At 39.0% G+C, this 25,442-nt stretch overlaps 1 protein-coding gene across 1 annotated transcript in view; it reads right to left on the bottom strand.

The window, feature by feature from the left end:
* FER1L6 (fer-1 like family member 6) overlaps positions 1-25,442 on the bottom strand; it is a 335,220-nt gene that overhangs the window by 274,103 nt on the left and 35,675 nt on the right. Inside the window, exons 5-6 of the mRNA XM_053715940.1 lie at positions 24,147-24,209; positions 16,676-16,754 (exon numbers count right to left, since the gene is read on the bottom strand). Of these exons, the coding sequence (XP_053571915.1) occupies positions 16,676-16,754; positions 24,147-24,209 (142 nt within the window). The remainder of the gene's footprint in view (positions 1-16,675; positions 16,755-24,146; positions 24,210-25,442) is intronic.

Here is a 25,442-nt window from a genome sequence, read left to right as displayed (position 1 = left end):
GTGGGCCTGAAGCATAGTATCAATGAACTAAGCGTTCAATCTCCAAGCAGTCAACTTCAGAGAAACTAGATTTGGATGGAGGAAAGGACCCTGAGTTAGAAAGGACCCTGAGTTAGAAGGTCCTTCCTCAGAGATAACCTCCAAGGTGGAAGAGATGACATCTTCCCCAGATCCGCGAAACAGATCCTGTGAGGCCATGCAGGAGCTATAGAGGAAACAGGTATGCTAGACCGAAATCCCAAGGAACCGCCAGAGCATCTATCAGGGTGGCCTGATGATCTCTTGACCTTGAACTGTACCTTGGAAGCTTGGCGTTCTGATGAGACACCATCAGATCCAACTCCGGCACCCCCCACTTGAGGGTTAACCTGGAGAACACCTCTGAAAGGAGAGCCCATTACCCGGGATAAAAGGTCTGTCTGCTCAGAAAATCCACCTCCCAGTTGTCCACTCCTGGAATGTGGATGGCAGATAGGAGACAATCGTGAGCTTCCGCCCAGTGAATAATCCGAGTCACCTCCTTCATGGCCAAGGAACTCTGAGTTCCTCCTTGGTGATTGATGTAAACCACCGAGGTGATGTTGTCCGACTGGAATCTGATAAACCGGGCTAAAGACAACTGAGACCAAGCCATCAAGGCATTGAAGATCGCTCTCAACTCCAAGATGTTTATGGGGAGAGAAGACTCCTCCCGAGTCCACAGGCCTGTGGAAGGAGAGCAAACGGAAGAAACAGGTATGCTAGATCGAAATCCCAAGGAACTGCCAGAGCATCTATCAGGGCGACCTGAGGATCACTTGACCTTGAACCGTACCTTGGAAGCTTGGCATTCTGACAAGATACCATGAGATCCAACTCCGGCACCCCCCACTTGAGGGTTAACCTGGAGAACACCTCTGGATGGAGAGCCCACTCCCCGGGATGAAAGGTCTGTCTGCTCAGAAAATCCACCTCCCAGGTGTCCACTCCTGGAATGTGGATGGCAGATAGGAGACAATCGTGAGCTTCCGCCAGAGAATAATGTGAGTCACCTCTTCATGGCCAAGGAACTCCGATTTCCTCCTTGGTGTTTGATGTAAGCAACCGAAATGATGTTGTCCAACTGGAATCTGATAAACCGGGCTAAAGACAACTGAGGCCAAGCCATCAAGGCATTGAAGATCGCTCTCAACTCCAAGATGTTTATGGGGAGAGAAGACTCCTCCCGAGACCACAGGCCCTGAGCCTTTATAGAGCCCCAGTGTCCATGGTCACAATCACCCAGGAGGGTCTTCGGAAGCAAGTGCCCTGAGACAGATGATCCTGAGAAATCCACCACGAGAGAGAGTTTCTTGTTAACGGATGCAGATCTATCTCAGAATGGTCTCCATTTCCATTGCCTGAGCATGCATAATTGTAGAGCTCTCAGATGGAATCGAGCAAAAGGAATGATGTCCAAGAAGAGAGAATTTTGGATTTTCTAACCTCCGTCTGAAAAATCTTCATAGATAGGGAATTTATGATGGTCCCGAAGAAACACACCCTTGTAGATGGAACAAGGGAACTCTTCTTCAGATTCACTTTCCATCCGTGGGAATGTAGAAAAGACAACAAGATCTCTGTATGAGAGTTTTCTAGTTGAAAAGATGACGCCTGAACCAATATGTTGTCTAGGTAAGGAGCCACCGCAATTCCCTGAGACCTGACTACTGCCAAGAGCGCAAGGAGCAACAAATTGAAAGTGTTTCTCTAGAAAAGCGAATCTCAGGAACTGGTGATGATCCCTGTGAATGGGAACATGAAGATATGTGTCCTTCAGGTCTATGGTCGTCATGAACTGACTCTCTTGAACCAAAGGAAGAATGGACCGAATGGTTTCTATCTTGAAAGACGATACCCTGAGAAATTTGTTGAGACATTTCAAGTCTAAAATTGGTAAAAAAGTTCCCTTTTTGGGGGATAACCACAAACAGATTGGAATAGTATCCTAGACCCTGTCCTAGACCCTGTTCCCTTACTGGGACTGGAACAAACCTGAATGCAGCTGAAGAATGCCTCTTTTTTTCTGATCTGCAGATAATATTAAGAGAAGAAACCTGCCCCAGGGAGGACAAGTCTTGAATTCTATTTTGTAACCCGAAGATACTATGTCCACAGCCCAAGGGTCTGGGACATTGCGTATCCAAGCTTGATGAAACAAGGAAAGTCTGCCCCCCACCTGATACACTACTGGACCGGGGGCGGGTCCTTCATTCTGACTTAACCTCAGATGAAGGCTTCTTTGATTGCTTCCCCTTATTCCAAGACTGATTGGGTCTCCAAGAGGACTTTGACTGCTCTGGCTTGGAGGAGGAAGACTTTTGACCTTTGAAGTTACGAAAGGATTGAAAATTAGAATTTTGGTGTCCCTTAGGTCTATTCTTCTTGTCCTGTGGTATAAAAGACCCCTTTCCATCCGTAATTTCAGAAATTATCTCCACCAGACCAGGACCAAACAGGGTTTTGCCCTTGAAAGGTAGCGACAGGAGCTTGGACTTGGAGGTAACATCAGCTGACCAAGATTTTAACCACAGAGCCCTGTGGGCTAGAAAAGTGAAACCAGACAACTTGGCTCCCAGTCTAATGACTTGCATGTTGGTATCAGAGATAAAGGAATTGGCCAGCTTAAGAGCCTTAATCCTATCTTGGATCTCCTCTAACAAAGTATCCTCTAAAATTAGCTTGGACAAAGCATCACACCAATAAGATGTTGCGTTTGTTACAATAGCAATACAAACAGCAGGTTGACATTGTATACCCTGATGAACATACATTTTCTCAAGCTTCTTATTCATGGGATCTTTAAAAGAACAACTATCCTCTATAGGAATTGTGGTTCTTTTAGCCAAGTAAGAAATAGCTCCTTCCACTTTAGGCCATGAGTCCCGAATGGAGTCAGCAACAGGAAACATTTTCTTTAAAGCGGGAGAAGGGGAAAAGGGGATCCCTGGCTTATCCCATTCCTGGGATATGATGTCTGACACACGGTCTGGAACAGGAAAAACTTCCACGGAAAAAGGAACATCATAGTATTTATTAAGTTTACTAGCTTTTTTAGGGTTGACAGCAACCAAAGAGTCAGAGTTGTCTAAACTAGCCAGTACCTCCTTTAGAAGTAAACAAAGGTGTTCAAGCTTAAATCTGAAGTTTACTTCTCCAGAATCAGTCAAAGGATTTATACTTTCAGAATCTGAGATCTCACCCTCAGAAGCTACTGAGGTATCCTCCTCGTCCGACTTATGAGGTCAACCATCGCAGAAGAAGATGGAACAGACACCTTACTATCAGAAAAATGCTTTGATTTCCTCTTGCGCTTCCCCATGATGGGAGAATCAGATAAAGCCACAGATACCGCAGAAGATATCTGTGCTGCAAAATCTATTGGCAAATACACACCTCCAGGAGGCTGAGAGGAACCACAGGGCACTGCATGTGAAGCCATTGAGGCTTGGGACATTTGAGGAGAAAGCTGTGGCATATTTAAACTTAAGCGTCCTAGCTAAACATGAGGAACAAAATTGCATAGGCAAAATAATTTGGGCCTCCAGACACAGTAAACACCTATCAAGAGAAACAAACTCCTGTTCAGAGTCTATAGCTTGAGATAATTCCCAAAATTAAAGGAATAAAAAATAACTTGAAAATGACTACTGTCGTGCATTTCTTACAAGCCCTCAGATACAAACGGAATGGAAGTTTTATAGACTGCCAGATAATAAACATAAAATTGAGCCCCAGAGTTACCGTCCCAAAAACAGTAAGGGAAGTTATTAACCCCCTAGTCTCCACACATACACAAGTGCCTGCACACTGCCCCAAAGTAAATCCTACACAAAGGATTAAATTTGTCCCAAAATAATAGTGCATAAATAATTATCCCAAGTGCAAGTCTCCCATACCTAGAAGACAAAAGCACTTACCTGCAAATCCAGCTGTTGGGCAGGAAGATAGCTCACAAGATGTAAAAGGACACATATTCCTTACAGAGACCTGTGGAAAAAGAAAGAACAGAGAAACCAACTCTGGCTTTCTATAACAAGGGTAGCAATTATGTTGGAAAACAAAGCAAGGACAACCTCACCATTTTCTAACTGCTTAAAAACCACCACTACTCTTACTCAAGAGATTGACGTGGACACAGCTAAACCCCAATCCTTGCTTGCAGGGAAAAGTACCCATAAAAGGAATACAAATCTTCAGACACCAACTTCACATCCTCCATTGACAGAGGCAAAGAGAATGACTGGGGGTTTTGGGTAAGGGAAGTGACACTTAACAGCTCTGCTGGTGTGCTATTTGCCTCCTCCTGCTGGCCAGGAGTTAATATCCCACTAGTAATTGGAATGATGTTGTGGACTCTCTATGTCTTAGGAAAGAAATGTTATAAATAGCTTTCCACATCGCCCAAACAAGCAAACCGTTTGACTCAGTATTGAATGTGCCCATGCCTTATGGTTCCTCCATCATCTGTCTTTCTAGGTTGAATTCCAAAATGGACCCCTTATTCACAGCTATCCACCCCTCTTTCATCACTTATCATTGAAAAAGGCCCTCTTCTAAGCCTGGCACCTATCACCACTCTGTCTTACTCTGCCCTTTGGTGGACCCCAACCACTCTACATCCTATTGGCAATATGGAACTAAGCTAAACAGTTTAGCTACAAAGTATGCCTTTTACAACCTCTATATGGAATTGAGCCTCTTTCTAGACAAACACTCTCATTAGTTACCATGACAGACCATGTTCCTTTCATTCCCATTCAATAAAGCCTTAATTCATCATCAGGATGTCTAATGGAATCATCTGATTTGTCTATTACAGTGGTATTTTATTTTTCTAAGGAAATAAGTACCAGAATTGATTATTGATGATGATGTCATTACATGACACTGACATAGTTAAACGCTTTTTTTCTAAATGTTACTGTAAATATCTGCAAACTTAAATTGTATTTGATATGCTATAAGTAATGTCTACATTTATTTTATTGCCAAATTAGAAACCAGGAAATGTTAATATTCTCTTAAAAAATATTTGAGAATATATGAATATGTAATTTGGAGAACAAGAAAAGCTGTTACTTTCAAATAGAAATGTGGAATTTAAAAACTCAGTAATAACCCTTGTAATAAGCAATAAACCTGATGGATTGGAATCAGTGTTGCCTCTAAGGCCACATTTTGTCAGCGGCCCAGCAGTGAAACAGTTAATTAGGGATACACCCTGCAGTTAGCAAACACTACACAATGCAGACCGCAAGGTATGGTTCCCTTATTAACTGTTTCACTGCTGGGCCAATCACAAAATGTGGCCTTCTAGGGAACACTGATTGGAATAGACCCTCTCTGTTATCTGCACACTTGGTTACCAAGTTCAGCCGAACAGAAACGTTACAGGGTATTGTATATGTTATATGGGCAGTAATAGTCCTACTTTAACCCCTTAATGACCGAGGACGTGCAGGGTACGTCCTCAAAAAAAAGGCAGTTAACGCCTGAGGACGTACCCTGCACGTCCTCGGTGTGGAAAGCAGCTGGAAGCGATCCTGCTCGCTTCCAGCTGCTTTCCGGTTATTGCAGTGATGCCTCGATATGGAGGCATCCTGCAATAACCATACATGGCCATCCGATGCAGAGAGAGCCACTCTGTGGCCCTCTCTGCACCGGACATCGATGGCCGGTATCGTTGGTGGGTGGGAGCCGAATTGGGAGGCGGGTGGGCGGCCATCGGTGTTGCGCGTGACGTCACGGGGGGCGGGATCGGGATCGGGACCGTCGGGGGCGCGCACGGGCGCGCGCGCGTGCACGGGGGGTGGCGGGCGGGCGCGTGCACGGGGCGGGAGCGGGTGGGAACCGCTACACTACAGAAAAGTAAAAAAGTTAAAGTAAAAAAAAAATGAAATAAACTTTTTTCAAAACCATCTAAGGGATCTGGAAGGGGTGGGGGGTTGGTCTTGGGGGGGGGGAAAGCTACACTACAGAAAAGGGACATATTTTATAAAAAAAAAAGCATTTTTTTTCACTAAACTGGGTACTGGCAGACAGCTGCCAGTACCCAAGATGGCGCACATTAAGTCAGAGGGGGAGGGTTAGAGAGCTGTTTAGTGGGGGATCAGTGAGGTTGGGGGCTAAGGGGGATCCCTACACAGAAGCATATGTAAATATGCTAACAAAAAATGCACAAAAAAGCCCAAATATACCTTTTATTTTAGTACTGGCAGAGTTTCTGCCAGTACTTAAGATGGCGGGGACATTTGTGGGGTAGGGGAGGGAAGAGAGATGTTTGGGAGGGATCAGGGGGTCTGATGTTTCAGGTGGGAGGCTGATCTTTACACTAAAGCTAAAATTAACCCTGCAAGCTCCCTACAAGCTACCTAATTAACCCCTTCACTGCTAGCCATAATACACGTGTGATGCGCAGCGCCATTTAGCAGCATTCTAATTACCAAAAAGCAACTCCAAAGTCATATATGTCTGCTATTTCTGAACAAAGGGGATCCCAGAGAAGCATTTACAACCATTTGTGCCATAATTGCACAAGCTGTTTGTAAATTATTTCAGTGAGAAACCTAAAATTGTGAAAAATTTTACGTTTTTTTTAATTTGATCGCATTTGGCGGTGAAATGGTGGCATGAAATATACCAAAATGGGCCTAGATCAATACTTGGGGTTGTCTACTACACTACACTAAAGCTAAAATTACCCCAAAAAGCTCCTTACATGCTCCCTAATTAACCCCTTCACTGCTGGGCATAATACACGTGTGGTGCGCAGTGGCATTTAGCGGCCTTCTAATTACCAAAAAGCAATGCCAAAGCCATATATGTCTGCTATTTCTGAACAAAGGGGATCCCAGAGAAGAATTTACAACCATTTATGCCATAATTGCACAAGCAGTATGTAAATAATTTCAGTGAGAAACTGAAAGTTTGTGAAAAAATTTGTGAAAAAGTGAACAATTTTTTGTATTTGATCGCATTTGGCGGTGAAATGGTGGCATGAAATATACCAAAATGGGCCTAGATCAATAATTTGGGATGTCTTCTAAAAAAAATATATATACATGTCAATGGATATTCAGGGATTCCTGAAAGATATTAGTGTTCTAATGTAACTAGTGTTAATTTTGAAAAAAAATGGTTTGAAAATAGCAAAGTGCTACTTGTATTTATGGCCCTATAAGTTACAAAAAAAGCAAAGAAGATGTAAACATTGGGTATTTCTAAACTCAGGACAAAATTTAGAAACAATTTAGCATGGGTGTTTTTTGGTGGTTGTAGATATGTAACAGATTTTGGGGTTCAAAGTTAGAAAAAGTGTGTTTTTTTCCATTTTTCCTCATATTTTATAATTTTTTTTATAGTAAATGATAAGATATGATGAAAATAATGGTATTTTTAGAAAGTCCATTTAATGGCGAGAAAAACGGTATATAATATGTGTGGGTACAGTAAATGAGTAAGAGGAAAATTTCAGCTAAACACAAACACCGCAGAAATGTAAAAATAGCCTTGGTCCCAAACGGACAGAAAATGGAAAAGTGCTCTGGTCACTAAGGGGTTAAAGTCAAGTGTGCAATAAAATAAAAAAAAACTTTCCAATTTACTTCCTTTACAAAACTGTGCAACATTTCATATAAAAACTTCCTAAGGCCCCAGCTTCTATTGAGCATGCACAAGAGTTCCCAGTGTAAGAAATGCATGCACGCACAATACATATATAGTAAGTCCCCTACTTACGAACTAGTTCCGTTCCGGGAGCATGTTTGTAAGTCCAATTTGTTTGTAAGTCCAACTGTATTGTAATTTGTGTAAAAAGTATTATAAACCTCACTTTATAATACTTTTCACACAAATTACAGTACAGTAGTACATGAAAAACAAACAATACTGTAAAGAAAACATTTTTAATCTTAGCTTGTATAGTAAAACAGGCATGGAGTGAACAAAAACGGAACAAACTTCCGTGAATTGATCTTTGAAAGTTTGTAACTTGAAAGTTTGTAATTAGGGGACTTACTGTATGTGTTTCTCTGCTTGTTTTTTTATAAATGAAATAAATATTTAAAATGCAACAGGATGAATGTTGTAACCCAGCAAAATGAATGTGCTTTAAATTTATATTTACAATAACCTTGGTGCAAGTTAACTTTTTTAAGTTGAGGTATTACATTTTAAATAGAAAAAGTGTTCTGTAATATGTCTGTGTGATTTACTGTGACTAAATAAGCAGAAGTTAAAGTCACTACATTTTTTAAATCTGTTGCAATATTTATAATAAGTATTAAAGTACTTAAATCAAGAAGTGACATGACATTTTAAGGGACATTAAATTTGTTGTGATTGATTTAACTTTCACATTACATGCTATCCAGCAGCGTAATAAACCTTAACGGCTAGATTTAGAGTTTTGTCGGTAACGACCCGCGTAGCTAACGCCGGATTTTTTCTGGCCGCACCTTTAAAAAACTCTGGTATTGAGAGTCCATATAATGTCAGCGTTAGGCTCCAAAAAAGGAGCGTAGAGCATTTTTAACGCCACTCCAACTCTCGATACCAGAGTTGCTTACGGACGCGGCCAGCCTCAAAAACGTGCTCGTGCACAATTCCCCCATAGGAAACAATGGGGCTGTTTGAGCTGAAAAAAAACCTAACACCTGCAAAAAAGCCGCGTTCAGCTCCTAACGCAGCCCCATTGTTTGCTATGCGTAAACACTTCCTACGTCTGCACCTAACACTCTAACATGTACCCCGAGTCTAAACACCCCTAACCTTACACTTATTAACCCCTAATCTGCCGCCCCCGCTATTGCTGACCCCTGCATATTATTTTTAACCCCTAATCTGCCGCTCCGTAAACCGCCGCTACTTACATTATCCCTATGTACCCCTAATCTGCTGCCCCTAACACCGCCGACCCCTATATTATATTTATTAACCCCTAATCTGCTCCCCACAACGTCGCCTCCACCTGCCTACACTTATTAACCCCTAATCTGCCGACCGGACCGCACCGCTATTATAATAAAGTTATTAACCCCTAATCCGCCTCACTAACCCTATAATAAATAGTATTAACCCCTAATCTGCCCTCCCTAACATCGCCGACAACTAACTTCAATTATTAACCCCTAATCTGCCGACCGGAGCTCACCGATATTCTAATAAATGTATTAACCCCTAAAGCCTAACCCTAACACTAACACCCCCCTAAATTAAATATAATTTTAATCTAACGAAATTAATTAACTCTTATTAAATTAATTATTCCTATTTAAAGCTAAATACTTACCTGTAAAATAAATCCTAATATAGCTACAATATAAATTATAATTGCATTGTAGCTATTTTAGGATTAATATTTATTTTACAGGCAACTTTGTAATTATTTTAACCATGTACAATAGCTATTAAATAGTTAAGAACTATTTAATAGTTACCTAGTTAAAATAATAACAAAATTACCTGTAAAATAAATCCAAACCTAAGTTACAATTAAACCTAACACTACACTATCAATAAATTAATTAAATCCAATATGTACAAATAACTACAATGAAATAAACTAACTAAAGTACAAAAAATAAAAAAGAACTAAGTTACAAAAAATAAAAAAATATTTACAAACATAAGAAAAATATTACAACAATTTTAAACTAATTACACCTACTCTAAGCCCCCTAATAAAATAACAAAGACCCCCAAAATAAAAAATGCCCTACCCTATTCTAAATTACTAAAGTTCAAAGCTCTTTTACCTTACCAGCCCTGAACAGGGCCCTTTGCGGGGCATGCCCCAAGAAGTTCAGCTCTTTTTCCTGTAAAAAAAACATACAATACCCCCCCCCAACATTACAACCCACCACCCACATACCCCTAATCTAACCCAAACCCCCCTTAAATAAACCTAACACTAAGCCCCTGAAGATCATCCTACCTTGTCTTCACCTCACCAGGTATCACCGATCCGTCCTGGCTCCAAAATCTTCATCCAACCCAAGCGGGGGCTGGCGATCCATCATCCGGTGGCTGAAGAGGTCCAGAAGAGGCTCCAAAGTCTTCATCCTATCCGGGAAGAAGAGTAGATCCGGACCGGCAACCATCATCTTCCAAGCGGCATCTTCTATCTTCATCCGATGAGGACCAGCTCCATCCTGAAGACCTCCGACGCGGACCCATCTTCATCCGGCGATGTCCAACTGAAGAATGACGGTTCCTTTAAGGGACGTCATCCAAGATGGCGTCCCTCGAATTCCGATTGGCTGATAGGATTCTATCAGCCAATCGGAATTAAGGTAGGAATATTCTGATTGGCTGATGGAATCAGCCAATCAGAATCAAGATCAATCCGATTGGCTGATCCAATCAGCCAATCAGATTGAGCTCGCATTCTATTGGCTGATCGGAACAGCCAATAGAATGCGAGCTCAATCTGATTGGCTGATTGGCTGATTGGATTAATTTATTGATAGTGTAGTGTTAGGTTTAATTGTAGGTAATTGTAGGTATTTTATTTAATTTATTTATTGCTAGTGTAGTGTTAGGTTTAATTGTAACTTAGGTTAGGATTTATTTTACAGGTAAATTTGTAATTATTTTAACTAGGTAGCTATTAAATAGTTCATAACTATTTAATAGCTATTGTACCTGGTTAAAATAATTACAAAGTTGCCTGTAAAATAAATATTAATCCTAAAATAGCTACAATGTAATTATAATTTATATTGTAGCTATATTAGGATTTATTTTACAGGTAAGTATTTAGCTTTAAATAGGAATAATTTATTTAATAAGAGTTAATTAATTTCGTTAGATTTAAATTATATTTAACTTAGGGGGGTGTTAGTGTTAGGGTTAGACTTAGCTTTAGGGGTTAATACATTTATTAGAATAGCGGTGAGCTCCGGTCGGCAGATTAGGGGTTAATGTTTGAAGTTAGGTGTCGGCGATGTTAGGGAGGGCAGATTAGGGGTTAATACTATTTATTATAGGGTTAGTGAGGCGGATTAGGGGTTAATAACTTTATTATAATAGCGGTGCGGTCCGCTCGGCAGATTAGGGGTTGATAAGTGTAGGCAGGTGGAGGCGACGTTGAGGGCGGCAGATTAGGGGTTAATAAATATAATATAGGGGTCGGCGGTGTTAGGGGCAGCAGATTAGGGGTACATAGCTATAATGTAGGTGGCGGCTCTTTGCGGTCAGCAGATTAGGGGTTAATTATTGTAGGTAGCTGGCGGCGACGTTGTGGGGGGCAGGTTAGGGGTTAATAAATATAATACAGGGGTCGGCGGTGTTAGGGGCAGCAGATTAGGGGTACATAGGGATAACTTAGCTGGCGGCGCTTTGCGGTCGGCAGATTAGGGGTTAAAAAAAAAATCGAGTGGCGGCGATGTGGGGGGACCTCAGTTTAGGGGTACATAGGTAGTTTATGGGTGTTAGTGTACTTTAGAGTACAGTAGTTAAGAGCTTTATGAACCGGCGTTAGCCCAGAAAGCTCTTAACTACTGACTTTTTTCTGCGGCTGGAGTTTTGTCGTTAGAATTCTAACGCTCACTTCAGACACGACTCTAAATACCGGAGTTAGAAAGATCCCATTGAAAAGATAGGATACGCAAATGACGTAAGGGGATCTGCGGTATGGAAAAGTCGCGGCTGAAAAGTGAGCGTTAGACCCTTTTTTGAGTGACTCCAAATACCGGAGGTAGCCTAAAACCAGCGTTAGGAGCCTCTAACGCTGGTTTTCACAGCTACCGCCAAACTCCAAATCTAGGCCTAAGCTAGCTAAATATATATATATATGTCTGTCAGCTGCAGTTTGTTTTCTACACTTAAAACCCAGCAGTCAATAAATAAACTGTATTGTTCAGACTTAAAGTAATAGGCATATTTCAAAATGAATGAACTGTTTCATGTTTATCCCAGTAATAAATTACTGTCAGTCTTGGCATACACATATTATAATTGTAAATATTGCTGTTATTTATTGTAACCCAGGTACACACACAGACCTTAAAAGGACAGTAAAGTCAAAATTAAACTTTCATGATTCAGATACAGCATGTAATTTAAACAACTTTTGAATGTACTTCTATTATCAAATTTGCTTTGTACTTTTAGTATTCATTGTTGAAAAGTAAGTGAAGGTAGGCTAATAGGCGCTCAGGAGCATGCACGTGTCTTAACCCTTTGAGTGCTAAGCACTTTCCCACCTGGGTGCTAAGGTTTTTAAAGGGAGTTTTTTATTTTATATTTTAAATATTTTTTTGTTGGAAAGGTTAGGCGATTACCTTTTCAACGGTGGGTCTTGGGGGTCGGCAGCTGCTTAGATGGCTGAGATACAGGCTTCTAAGCAGCATGCCCCCTGCTCCTATATTTAACAAAGTTGCGCGGTGACGTCACCACGCATAACGTGAAGCCCGGCGATGCCTGTCACTATGCAGGCCAGATCGCCGGGGTAGGAGCCGGTGGGAGCCCCCAGATCTCCCTCAAAGTGGGAGAGTGCTAGTGACAGCTCTGAGCCGTCATTAGCACCTGACTGAGACAATTTGTGACGGCTCAGAGCCATCATTAGCACTCAAGGGGGTAATCTATGGCAGCAGTGTTTTACAACATTGTGTCTAGCAGTGTTATAAATTGTTGCAATCACTGCTGCTATAGATTACTAAAGACACATACACATCCCTGAGCTCCTATGAGCATACCTTAATTTACTCTTCAACAAAGGATAGCAAGAGAATAACACATTTGATAACGGAAGTAAATTGGAAAGTTGTTTAAAATTACATGCTCTATTTTGTTCTGTTCAGCAGCCCCGGCAGATTCACAATATGCCCTTATTATATTGATAATTCATGGCATGTGAGATAGCTGCGGCAAAAACTGTAAAAAGAAAATATATAATTTTTGCATAGATTTTAGTAAATAATATTAAAAATAGCCCAGTGGCCACTGCTGTTACTAAATTATCATCAAGGGTAGCCACGTGTGAGATAGGGGCACATACTGGCTTTTGGGGTTATAAATAGAATAGAGAGGCCCTGGGTAACTCTTGCTAATTGGTGGCTAAATGTAGCCACTAATAAGCAAGCACTACCCAGGGTTCTGAACCAAAAATGGGTCGGCTCCTAAGCTTACATTCCTGCTTTCACATAAAGATACCAAGAGAATTAAGAAAATTGATAATAGGAGTAAATTAGAAAGTGGCTTAAAATTACATGCTCTATCCAAATCATGAAAGTAAAAATGTAGGTTTTATATCCCTTTAATATATGTGTTATTTTTAGTTTCATTCCCCTATAAGCTATACTGCTCTGTGATTTAACTCATCATCTGCTTCCTTAAATTCTGATACAAATCATCTTTTCTTTCATGTAATTAGCAAGAGACCATGAGCTAGTGACGTATGGGATATACATTCCTACCAGGAGGGGCAAAGTTTCCCAAACCTTAAAATGCCTATAAATACACCCCTCACCACACCCACAATTCAGTTTTACAAACTTTGCCTCCGATGGAGGTGGTGAAGTAAGTTTGTGCTAGATTCTACGTTGATATGCGCTCCGCAGCAAGTTGGAGCCCGGTTTTCCTCTCAGCGTGCAGTGAATGTCAGAGGGATGTGAGGAGAGTATTGCCTATTTGAATGCAGTGATCTCCTTCTAAGGGGTCTATTTCATAGGTTCTCTGTTATCGGTCGTAGAGATTCATCTCTTACCTCCCTTTTCAGATCGACGATATACTCTTATATATACCATTACCTCTGCTGATTCTCGTTTCAGTACTGGTTTGGCTATCTGCTATATGTAGATGAGTGTCCTGGGGTAAGTAAGTCTTATTTTCTGTGACACTCCTAGCTATGGTTGGGCACTTTGTTTATAAAGTTCTAAATATATGTATTCAAACATTTATTTGCCTTGACTCAGAATGTTCAACTTTCCTTATTTTTCAGACAGTCAGTTTCATATTTGGGATAATGCATTTTAATTTAACATTTTTTACCTTAAAATTTGACTTTTTCCCTGTGGGCTGTTAGGCTCGCGGGGGCTGAAAATGCTTCATTTTATTGCGTCATTCTTGGCGCGGACTTTTTTGGCGCAAAAATTCTCTTCACCCAGAGGTATTTCTTCAGATTGTTCAAATGTGGGAACTTCCAGAAATAGATCTGATGGCTTCTCATCTAAACAAGAAACTTCCCAGGTATCTGTCCAGATCCCGGGATCCTCAGGCGGAGGCAGTGGTTGCATTATCACTTCCTTGGAAGTATCATCCTGCCTATATCTTTCCGCTTCTAGTTCTTCTTCCAAGAGTAATCTCCAAGATTCTGAAGGAATGCTCGTTTGTTCTGCTGGTAGCTCCGGCATGGCCTCACAGGTTTTGGTATGCGGATCTTGTCCAGATGGCCTCTTGCCAACCGTGGACTCTTCCGTTAAGACCAGACCTTTTGTCTCAAGGTCCTTTTTTCCATCAGGATCTGAAATCCTTAAATTTAAAGGTATGGAGATTGAACGCTTGATTCTTGGTCAAAGAGGTTTCTCTGACTCTGTGATTAATACTATGTTACAGGCTCGTAAATCTGTATCCAGAGAGATATATTATAGAGTCTGGAAGACTTATATTTCTTGGTGTCTTTCTCATCATTTTTCTTGGCATTCTTTTAGAATACCGAGAATATTACAGTTTCTTCAGGATGGTTTAGATAAGGGTTTGTCCGCAAGTTCCTTGAAAGGTCAAATCTCTGCTCTTTCTGTTCTTTTTCACAGACAGATTGCTATTCTTCCTGATATTCATTGTTTTGTACAAGCTTTGGTTCGTATAAAGCCTGTCATTAAGTCAATTTCTCCTCCTTGGAGTTTGAATTTGGTTCTGGGGGCTCTTCAAGCTCCTCCATTTGAACCTATGCATTCATTGGATATTAAATTACTTTCTTGGAAAGTTTTGTTCCTTTTGGCCATCTCTTCTGCCAGAAGAGTTTCTGAATTATCTGCTCTTTCTTGTGAGTCTCCTTTTCTGATTTTTCATCAGGATAAGGCGGTGTTGCGAACTTCTTTTGAATTTTTACCTAAGTTGTGAATTCCAACAACATTAGTAGAGACATTGTGGTTCCTTCATTATGTCTTAATCCTAAGAATTCTAAGGAGAAATCGTTGCATTCTTTGGATGTTATTAGAGCTTTGAAATATTATGTTGAAGCTACTAAGTCTTTCCGAAAGACTTCAAGTTTATTTGTTATCTTTTCCGGTTTTAGAAAGGCCAGAAAACTTCTGCCATTTCTTTGGCATCTTGGTTGAAATCTTTAATTCATCTTGCCTATGTTGAGTCGGGTAAGACTCCGCCTCATAGGATTACAGCTCATTCTACTAGGTCAGTTTCTACTTCCTGGGCGTTTAGGAATGAAGCTTCGATTGATCAGATTTGCAAAGCGGCAACTTGGTCCTCTTTGCATACTTTTACCAAATTCTACCATTTTGTTGTATTTTCTTCTTCTGAAGCAGTTTTTGGTAGAAAAGTACTTCAGGCAGCGTTTTCAGTTTGAATCTTCTGCTTATGTTTTTTCATTAAACTTTATTTTGGGTGTGGATTATTTTCAGCAGGAATTGGCTGTCTTTATTTTATCCCTCCCTCTCTAGTGACTCTTGTGTGGAAAGATCCACATCTTGGGTAGTCATTATCCCATACGTCACTAGCTCATGGACTCTTGCTAATTACATGAAAGAAAACATAATTTATGTAAGAACTTACCTGATAAATTCATTTCTTTCATATTAGCAAGAGTCCATGAGGCCCGCCCTTTTTTTGTGGTGGTTTTGATTTTTTTGTATAAAGCACAATTATTCCAATTCCTTATTTTATATGCTTTCGCACTTTTTTCTTATCACCCCACTTCTTGGCTATTCGTTAAACTGAATTGTGGGTGTGGTGAGGGGTGTATTTATAGGCATTTTAAGGTTTGGGAAACTTTGCCCCTCCTGGTAGGAATGTATATCCCATACGTCACTAGCTCATGGTCTCTTGCTAATATGAAAGAAATGAATTTATCAGGTAAGTTCTTACATAAATTATGTTTTATTAGGATGGAGCGTGATATCTGCTTCTTCAGGACCCTGGTAACCCATTGTAGGCTTGGATTCAAATTAAAGTCTGTTACTGCACACAACATCCAACCCAAATAGCTTAAAGCTATATAAAATGACCTCTATTCCTGCAAAAGACACACATAAAATAGTAATGGTTTGTGCGACCACAATTAGTTAAACCTTAAGGCATTTTAAGCATGACTTTCCTTAAAACGAATAGGACTTTCATTAACTATTACACTGCCAAAATATGATTACTTATTGCCATCTAGTGGTCAAAAACCATCAATACTTCTATAGTGTAGGACCATCTAGTGGTAAGAATAAAAATGCATACATTATTATTATTATTATTTATATTATTATTTATATTATTATTATAACTATTATTATTATTACCAAACTCAATAAAAGAGTAAAACCATTTACGCCCTGTAATGATATAAAATAAAAACACATACAATAAAACATAACAGTTTATAACCATTAATATTAAATGATTATATTATGCCCTTTACAAAAATAAAGATCACAATGCTATAAACTTGAAATTAAAAAGAAATTGAAAGTAAAAGAAATTTTCATACCTGGCTCGTTATAAACTGTCCCCAAATCAAGTCTAAAAGATCCAATCAAAACGCTTCCTATCAATTTGTTGTGCATGACCTGTTAAGCAAAATAAATACATAAATACAGATAATTATGGAAAGCCATTTTTAAAATTAAATTATAGCAAATTTATTAAGGGTATCAGGTATATTTACTGTAATAATCATCATGATTATAAAAAAAATCTTTAGAGTCAACACATCCATACTACTGTATTTAAAGGGAAAGTAAAGTCCAAATTAAACTTTCATGATTCAGATAGGGAATGTAATTTTAAACAACTTTCTAATTTACTTTTATAATCAAATTTCCTTTGTTTTCTTGTTATTCTTAGTTGAAAACTAAACCTAGGTAGGTTCGTATGCTAATTTTTAAGCCCCTGAAGGCCGCCTCTGCATTTGACAGTTTTTCACATCTAGAGGGCGTTAGTTCATGTGTTTCATATAGATAACATTGTGCTCATGCTCATGAAGTTATTTAAGAGTCAGCACTAATTGCCTGAAATGCAAGTCTGTCAAAAGATCTGAGATAAGGAGGCAGTCAGCAGAAGCTTAGATACAAGGTAATTACAGAGGTAAACAGTATATTTCTATGACAGTGTTGGTTACGGAAAACTGGGGAATGGTAAATAAAGGGATTATCTATCTTTTTAAACAATAACATTTTTGGTGTTTACTATCTCTTTAAATTGTTGCCTGATCTTTGTGTGGAAAAAGTTTGGAAAAGCAGAAAAATAGAATATGATATTAAACTGTCAAGGGGAAAAACACATAAAACCAAGTGATAAACTCTATATTAAATATAGCATGACCCTTAAAGAGATATTCTGGTTGAAACATAAATGCACATTAGTTCAATAAGTTATTAAAATAAATAAAAAATATAATAGAGGATTTAAAATTATAATAATTTAAAAGATTTTCATTTAATTGATGTTGGAATTATATTATCACACAGATATAAAAAAAACAAGAAGTTCATGGCTTTAAATGATTATTTAATTGAAAGTATCAGCTTAAATGGACACAGTAAAATAGTTTTCTCCTAAATGTGTTTGAAAAGGACTTATATCAGCTGTAGAGTATTAAAAGTATAGCAAATTACTCATTTAGATTTGTTTTTATATCAAATAGAGGATATTGCTCATTGATGCCACAAGCCATTTAAATAGGCTGAGCTTGCAGAGAGAACAGGCCTCCTTATTTTATCTTTCTGTTTATACACAAAACATTGTTCTATGTACCCAAATTCAAATATTTACAGACAGCAAATGAAAATTAACATTTTAGGACATATCTCTCTAGCCCCATTGGAAAGATGATTGCAGCTGCTGCCTCTTGTTTACATAGCTTTTCTATAGTGAATACAGCAGTATTCCTATTTTTACTATAGGTAATGGATTCAACAGTTAAAGGGACAGTATACACCAGAATTTTTATTGTTTAAAAGATAGATAATCCCTTTATTACCCATTCCCCAGTTTTGCACAACCAACACGGTTATACTAATAAACTTTTTACTTCTGTGATTACCTTGTATTTAAGCCTCTTCTGACAGCCCCTGATCACATAACTTTGTAGTTATTATCTATTGACTTGCATTTAGTGCTGTGTTGTGCTAACTCTTAAATAACTCTCCGGGCATGAACACATTATCTATATGGCCCACATGAACTAGCAGTCTACTGTTGTAAAAAGCTAATAAAAAGCATGTGATAAGAGGCTGTCTTTAGTGGCTTAGAAACAGGCAGAAATTTAGAGGTTTAAATTTTATAAAGTATATTAATCTAACAATGTTGGTTGTGCAAAGCTGGGGAAAGGGTAATAAAGGCATTATCTATCTTTTTAAACAATAAAACTTTTAATGTAGACTGTCCCTTTAAGCAGGTAAAAGTGATCACTGCAAACACATTCAAGAGGAGAAACATTCACAGTCTTTAAACTCTGTCCTACCCCCTATAACCTCCTTAATTTAAAGGGACAGTCAACACCAGAATTGTTGTTGTTTTAAAAGATAGATAGTCCCTTAATTACCAATTCCCCAGTTTTGCATAACCAACACAGTTATAATTATACACGTTTTACCTCTGTAATTACCTTGTATCTAACCCTCAGCAGACTGCCCCCTTATTTCAGTTCTTTTGACAGACTTGAATTTTAGCCAATCAGAGCTGTCTCCGTGGTAAATTTACGTGCATGGGCTCAATGTTATCTATATGAAACACTTGAACTAGTGCCCTCTAGTGGTGAAAAACTATCAAAATGCATTTAGATTAGAGGCGGCCTTCAAGGTCTAAGAAATTAGCATATGAACCTCCTAGATTTAACTTTCAACTAAGAATACCAAGAGAACAAAGAAAAATTGGTGATAAAAGTAAATTGGAAAGTTTTTTAAAATTACATGCCCTATTTGAAACATGAAAGTTTTTTTTTTTAGACTTGACTGTCCCTTTAAAAAAAAATAACTTAGTGTTACTTAATTATCAGTTATTTATAAAGATTTGTTTTCATAATTTTTTATTTTAACAATTTTTCTTGTGAGGGTGGGAATGCAAACTTTAAGATTTATTTGCATTTCTATCAGGTGGTGAATTAGAATGTAAATATCAGGAGGAAAAAATCTCTGTTCTGCTTATGCACAATAACTATACCATTTAAGTGACCTTACTAACGGCTAGATTTGGAGTTTGGCGGTAAAAGGGCTGTTAACGCTCCGCAGGTTTTTTTCTGGCCGCACCATAAATTTAACTCTGGTATCGAGAGTTCAAACAAATGCTGCGTTAGGCTCCAAAAAAGGAGCGTAGAGCATTTTTACCGCAAATACAACTCTCAATACCAGAGTTGCTTACGGACGCGGCCGGCCTCAAAAACGTGCTCGTGCACGATTCTCCCATAGGAAACAATGGGGCTGTTTGAGCTGAAAAAAAAACTAACACCTGCAAAAAAGCAGCGTTCAGCTCCTAACGCAGCCCCATTGTTTCCTATGGGGAAACACTTCCTACGTCTGCACCTAACACTCTAACATGTACCCCGAGTCTAAACACCCCTAACCTTACACTTATTAACCCCTAATCTGCCGCCCCCGCTATCGCTGACCCCTGCATTACACTTTTAACCCCTAATCTGCCGCTCCGTAAACCGCCGCCACCTACGTTATCCCTATGTACCCCTAATCTGCTGCCCTAACATCGCCGACCCCTATGTTATATTTATTAACCCCTAACTTGCCCCACACAACGTCGCCGCAAGCTACTTAAAATAATTAACCCCTAATCTTCCGACCGCAAATCGCCGCCACCTACGTTATCCCTATGTACCCCTAATCTTCTGCCCCTAACATCGCCGACCCCTATGTTATATTTATTAACCCCTAATCTGCCCCCCACAACGTCGCCGACACCTACCTACACTTATTAACCCCTAATCTGCCGAGCGGACCTGAGCGCTACTATAATAAAGTTATTAACCCCTAATCCGCCTCACTAACCCTATCATAAATAGTATTAACCCCTAATCTGCCCTCCCTAACATCGCCGACACCTACCTTCAATTATTAACCCCTAATCTTCCGATCGGAGCTCACCGCTATTCTAATAAATGTATTAACCCCTAAAGCTAAGTCTAACCCTAACACTAACACCCCCCTAAGTTAAATATAATTTTTATCTAACGAAATAAATTAACTCTTATTAAATAAATGATTCCTATTTAAAGCTAAATACTTACCTGTAAAATAAATCCTAATATAGCTACAATATAAATTACATTTATATTATAGCTATTTTAGGATTAATATTTATTTTACAGGTAACTTTGTATTTATTTTAACCAGGTACAATAGCTATTAAATAGTTAAGAACTATTTAATAGTTACCTAGTTAAAATAATTACAAATTTACCTGTAAAATAAATCCTAACCTAAGATATAATTAAACCTAACACTACCCTATCAATAAAATAATTAAATAAACTACCTACAATTACCTACAATTAACCTAACACTACACTATCAATAAATTAATTAAACACAATTGCTACAAATAAATACAATTAAATAAACTATCTAAAGTACAAAAAATAAAAAAGAACTAAGTTACAGAAAATAAAAAAATATTTACAAACATAAGAAAAATATTACAACAATTTTAAACTAATTACACCTACTCTAAGCCCCCTAATAAAATAACAAAGACCCCCAAAATAAAAAATTCCCTACCCTATTCTAAATTTAAAAAGTTACAAGCTCTTTTACCTTACCAGCCCTGAACAGGGCCCTTTGCGGGGCATGCCCCAAGAAGTTCAGCTCTTTTGCCTGTAAAAGAAAACATACAATACCCCCCCCCCCAACATTACAACCCACCACCCACATACCCCTAATCTAACCCAAACCCCCCTTAAATAAACCTAACACTAAGCCCCTGATGATCTTCCTACCTTGTCTTCACCATGCCAGGTTCACCGATCCGTCCTGGCTCCAAGATCTTCATCCAACCCAAGCGGGGGTTGGCGATCCATAATCCGGTGCTCCAAAGTCTTCCTCCTATCCGGCAAGAAGAGGACATCCGGACCGGCAAACATCTTCTCCAAGCGGCATCTTCTATGTTCTTCCATCCGATGACGACCGGCTCCATCTTGAAGACCTCCAGCGCGGATCCATCCTCTTCTTCCGACGACTAGACGACGAATGACGGTTCCTTTAAGGGACGTCATCCAAGATGGCGTCCCTCGAATTCCGATTGGCTGATAGGATTCTATCAGCCAATCGGAATTAAGGTAGGAATTTTCTGATTGGCTGATGGAATCAGCCAATCAGAATCAAGTTCAATCCGATTGGCTGATCCAATCAGCCAATCAGATTGAGCTCGCATTCTATTGGCTGTTCCGATCAGCCAATAGAATGCGAGCTCAATCTGATTGGCTGATTGGATCAGCCAATCGGATTGAACTTGATTCTGATTGGCTGATTCCATCAGCCAATCAGAAAATTCCTACCTTAATTCCGATTGGCTGATAGAATCCTATCAGCCAATCGGAATTCGAGGGACGCCATCTTGGATGACGTCCCTTAAAGGAACCGTCATTCGTCGTCTAGTCGTCGGAAGAAGAGGATGGATCCGCGCTGGAGGTCTTCAAGATGGAGCCGGTCGTCATCGGATGGAAGAACATAGAAGATGCCGCTTGGAGAAGATGTTTGCCGGTCCGGATGTCCTCTTCTTGCCGGATAGGAGGAAGACTTTGGAGCACCGGATTATGGATCGCCAACCCCCGCTTGGGTTGGATGAAGATCTTGGAGCCAGGACGGATCGGTGAACCTGGCATGGTGAAGACAAGGTAGGAAGATCATCAGGGGCTTAGTGTTAGGTTTATTTAAGGGGGGTTTGGGTTAGATTAGGGGTATGTGGGTGGTGGGTTGTAATGTTGGGGGGGGGGGGGTATTGTATGTTTTCTTTTACAGGCAAAAGAGCTGAACTTCTTGGGGCATGCCCCGCAAAGGGCCCGGTTCAGGGCTGGTAAGGTAAAAGAGCTTGTAACTTTTTAAATTTAGAATAGGGTAGGGAATTTTTTATTTTGGGGGTCTTTGTTATTTTATTAGGGGGCTTAGAGTAGGTGTAATTAGTTTAAAATTGTTGTAATATTTTTCTTATGTTTGTAAATATTTTTTTATTTTCTGTAACTTAGTTCTTTTTTATTTTTTGTACTTTAGATAGTTTATTTAATTGTATTTATTTGTAGCAATTGTGTTTAATTAATTTATTGATAGTGTAGTGTTAGGTTAATTGTAGGTAATTGTAGGTAGTTTATTTAATTATTTTATTGATAGGGTAGTGTTAGGTTTAATTATATCTTAGGTTAGGATTTATTTTACAGGTAAATTTGTAATTATTTTAACTAGGTAACTATTAAATAGTTCTTAACTATTTAATAGCTATTGTACCTGGTTAAAATAAATACAAAGTTACCTGTAAAATAAATATTAATCCTAAAATAGCTATAATATAAATGTAATTTATATTGTAGCTATATTAGGATTTATTTTACAGGTAAGTATTTAGCTTTAAATAGGAATCATTTATTTAATAAGAGTTAATTTATTTCGTTAGATAAAAATTATATTTAACTTAGGGGGGTGTTAGTGTTAGGGTTAGACTTAGCTTTAGGGGTTAATACATTTATTAGAATAGCGGTGAGCTCCGGTCGGCAGATTAGGGGTTAATAATTGAAGGTAGGTGTCGGCGATGTTAGGGAGGGCAGATTAGGGGTTAATACTATTTATGATAGGGTTAGTGAGGCGGATTAGGGGTTAATAACTTTATTATAGTAGCGCTCAGGTCCGCTCGGCAGATTAGGGGTTAATAAGTGTAGGTAGGTGTCGGCGACGTTGTGGGGGGCAGATTAGGGGTTAATAAATATAACATAGGGGTCGGCGATGTTAGGGGCAGAAGATTAGGGGTACATAGGGATAACATAGGTGGCGGCGATTTGCGGTCGGAAGATTAGGGGTTAATTATTTTAAGTAGCTTGCGGCGACGTTGTGTGGGGCAAGTTAGGGGTTAATAAATATAATATAGGGGTCGGCGGGGTTAGGGGCAGCAGATTAGGGGTACATAAGTATAACGTAGGTGGCGGTCGGCAGATTAGGGGTTAAAAATTTTAATCGAGTGGCGGCGATGTGGGGGGACCTCGGTTTAGGGGTACATAGGTAGTTTATGGGTGTTAGTGTAGTTTAGGGTACAGTAGTTAAGAGCTTTATGAACCGGCGTTAGCCAGAAAGCTCTTAACTCCTGCTTTTTTCAGGCGGCTGGAGTTTTGTCGTTAGAGCTCTAACGCTCACTGCAGAAACGACTCTAAATACCAGCGTTAGAAAGATCCCATTGAAAAGATAGGCTACGCAAATGGCGTAGGGGGATCTGCGGTATGGAAAAGTCGCGGCTGTAAAGTGAGCGTTAGACCCTTTAATCACTGACTCCAAATACCAGCGGGCGGCCAAAACCAGCGTTAGGAGCCTCTAACGCTGGTTTTGACGGCTACCGCCGAACTCTAAATCTAGGCCTTAATCAGAAAAAAAAGATAGCTGTAAATATATATTTTTTCAAATAATAGAATTAGTTATATATATTTATTAAAGTTGATTCCAGAAGTTAAGAAAGAATATTTAATTAAAGTACATCAATCAAAAACAATATATGTATATGTTATATATAAATCATCTCACTAGCCTACAATAGCTTAATATGAATACTCACAAATATTTAAACCAGTTCATAAACTGTCAATTATCATCAATCCATAATCATAGTTTATTCACTATATTAAAAATGTATCATAAACACAACTTAATCACTATATTAATCTTTTAATGTTTATCATAACTCGTCAAGCAAATGCACTAGTCTTAGAAACTGTACACACACACATACATATGTATTATTTTTGCTTGCATCATACTTACTGAAAGCTTGATAATTTTGTCAAAAAGCTGTTCTTGATGTCCAATAAAATCAAAAACGAAATACTGCAAGATAAAAACACAAATTGGAATAAATTTTATGGAAAATAGAGACTTGTGACATGGTGACGATCAGCAGATACAGTTTATTATCATGTTCTAAACTAATTTATAAAGAACAAAATTAATATTATTATCAATTATTTGTATAGTGCCACAAAATTCCGTAGTGCTAAATGTCTCACCAAGTTTACTTTATGGGGGGAAAAAATAAAATAAATAGATTTTCCATATGTTAGGAAAAATGTAAACTTTCATCACTGTATTTTGTTAAAGCCAGCACCCTCAGACTAATATTTAGCAGAAATAAAACATACAAAATAGGATGTCGTGTTCATAATGGACCTATTGCACTTTAGACTAGGAATAGGCAAACACATTTTTCATTTTTTTCTAAAAACTAATTTTGAACATTTGCCAAAATAACTTTTTTTTTAAATAATGATCAATTTTCCCTTTACAAAATGTTAATTCAATATTGAATATTGAATGTAAAATGTAACAATTATTTTACTCTAACCTATGTGAATAGTAAACTCAGGGGGGTCGATCCGATAAAAATCGTCACCCGCAAAAGCCGGCGACACCAATATTTGCGCTGGTTTGGTATCCTATATACGGCGTAACCTAGAAGTTACGCCCGTATATTTCTGCCGTCGCCCGTAGTTTTTTTGGCTATAGGCAGGTATACCAAGCCAGCGCAGTTTGGTATCCAATATGCAGCGTAAGGACTTACGTGGCGAAAATGGAGAAAACTTACTCCATTTTCACCTCGCCACAAAAAGCAGCCGTAAGAAGCCTTACGCTGACTATTGGAGCCCCGTAACTCCCTAAACTGGCTGCTAAAATAACGCATGCGCAATGTCTATCTCCCTGTCAACCGCGATCTTCTAAAATAAACCTAACACCTAACGCATGCGCAATGTCTATCTACCTGTCAACCGCGATCCCCCCCCCAAAATCCCTAATAAAGTTATTAACCCCTAAACCGCCGCTCCCGGACCCCGCCGCCATCTACATAAACTAACCCCCTACTGTGAGCCCCTAAAACCGCCGCCATCTACCTTATCTATCCCCTAATGTGAACCCCTTACACCGCTGTCATCTACCTTATATATCCCCTAATCTGACCCCTTACACCGCCGCCACCTATATAAAAATTATTAACCCCTAATCTAATCCCCCTATACCGCCGCCAGCTATATTAATATTATCAACCCCTAATGTAAGCCCCTTACA

This window comes from Bombina bombina, chromosome 5 (assembly GCF_027579735.1).
Source record: "Bombina bombina isolate aBomBom1 chromosome 5, aBomBom1.pri, whole genome shotgun sequence".
Taxonomy (NCBI): domain Eukaryota; kingdom Metazoa; phylum Chordata; class Amphibia; order Anura; family Bombinatoridae; genus Bombina; species Bombina bombina.
The sequence above is the reverse complement of the archived record's forward strand: the minus strand, read 5'-3'. Positions and strand labels throughout refer to the sequence as shown.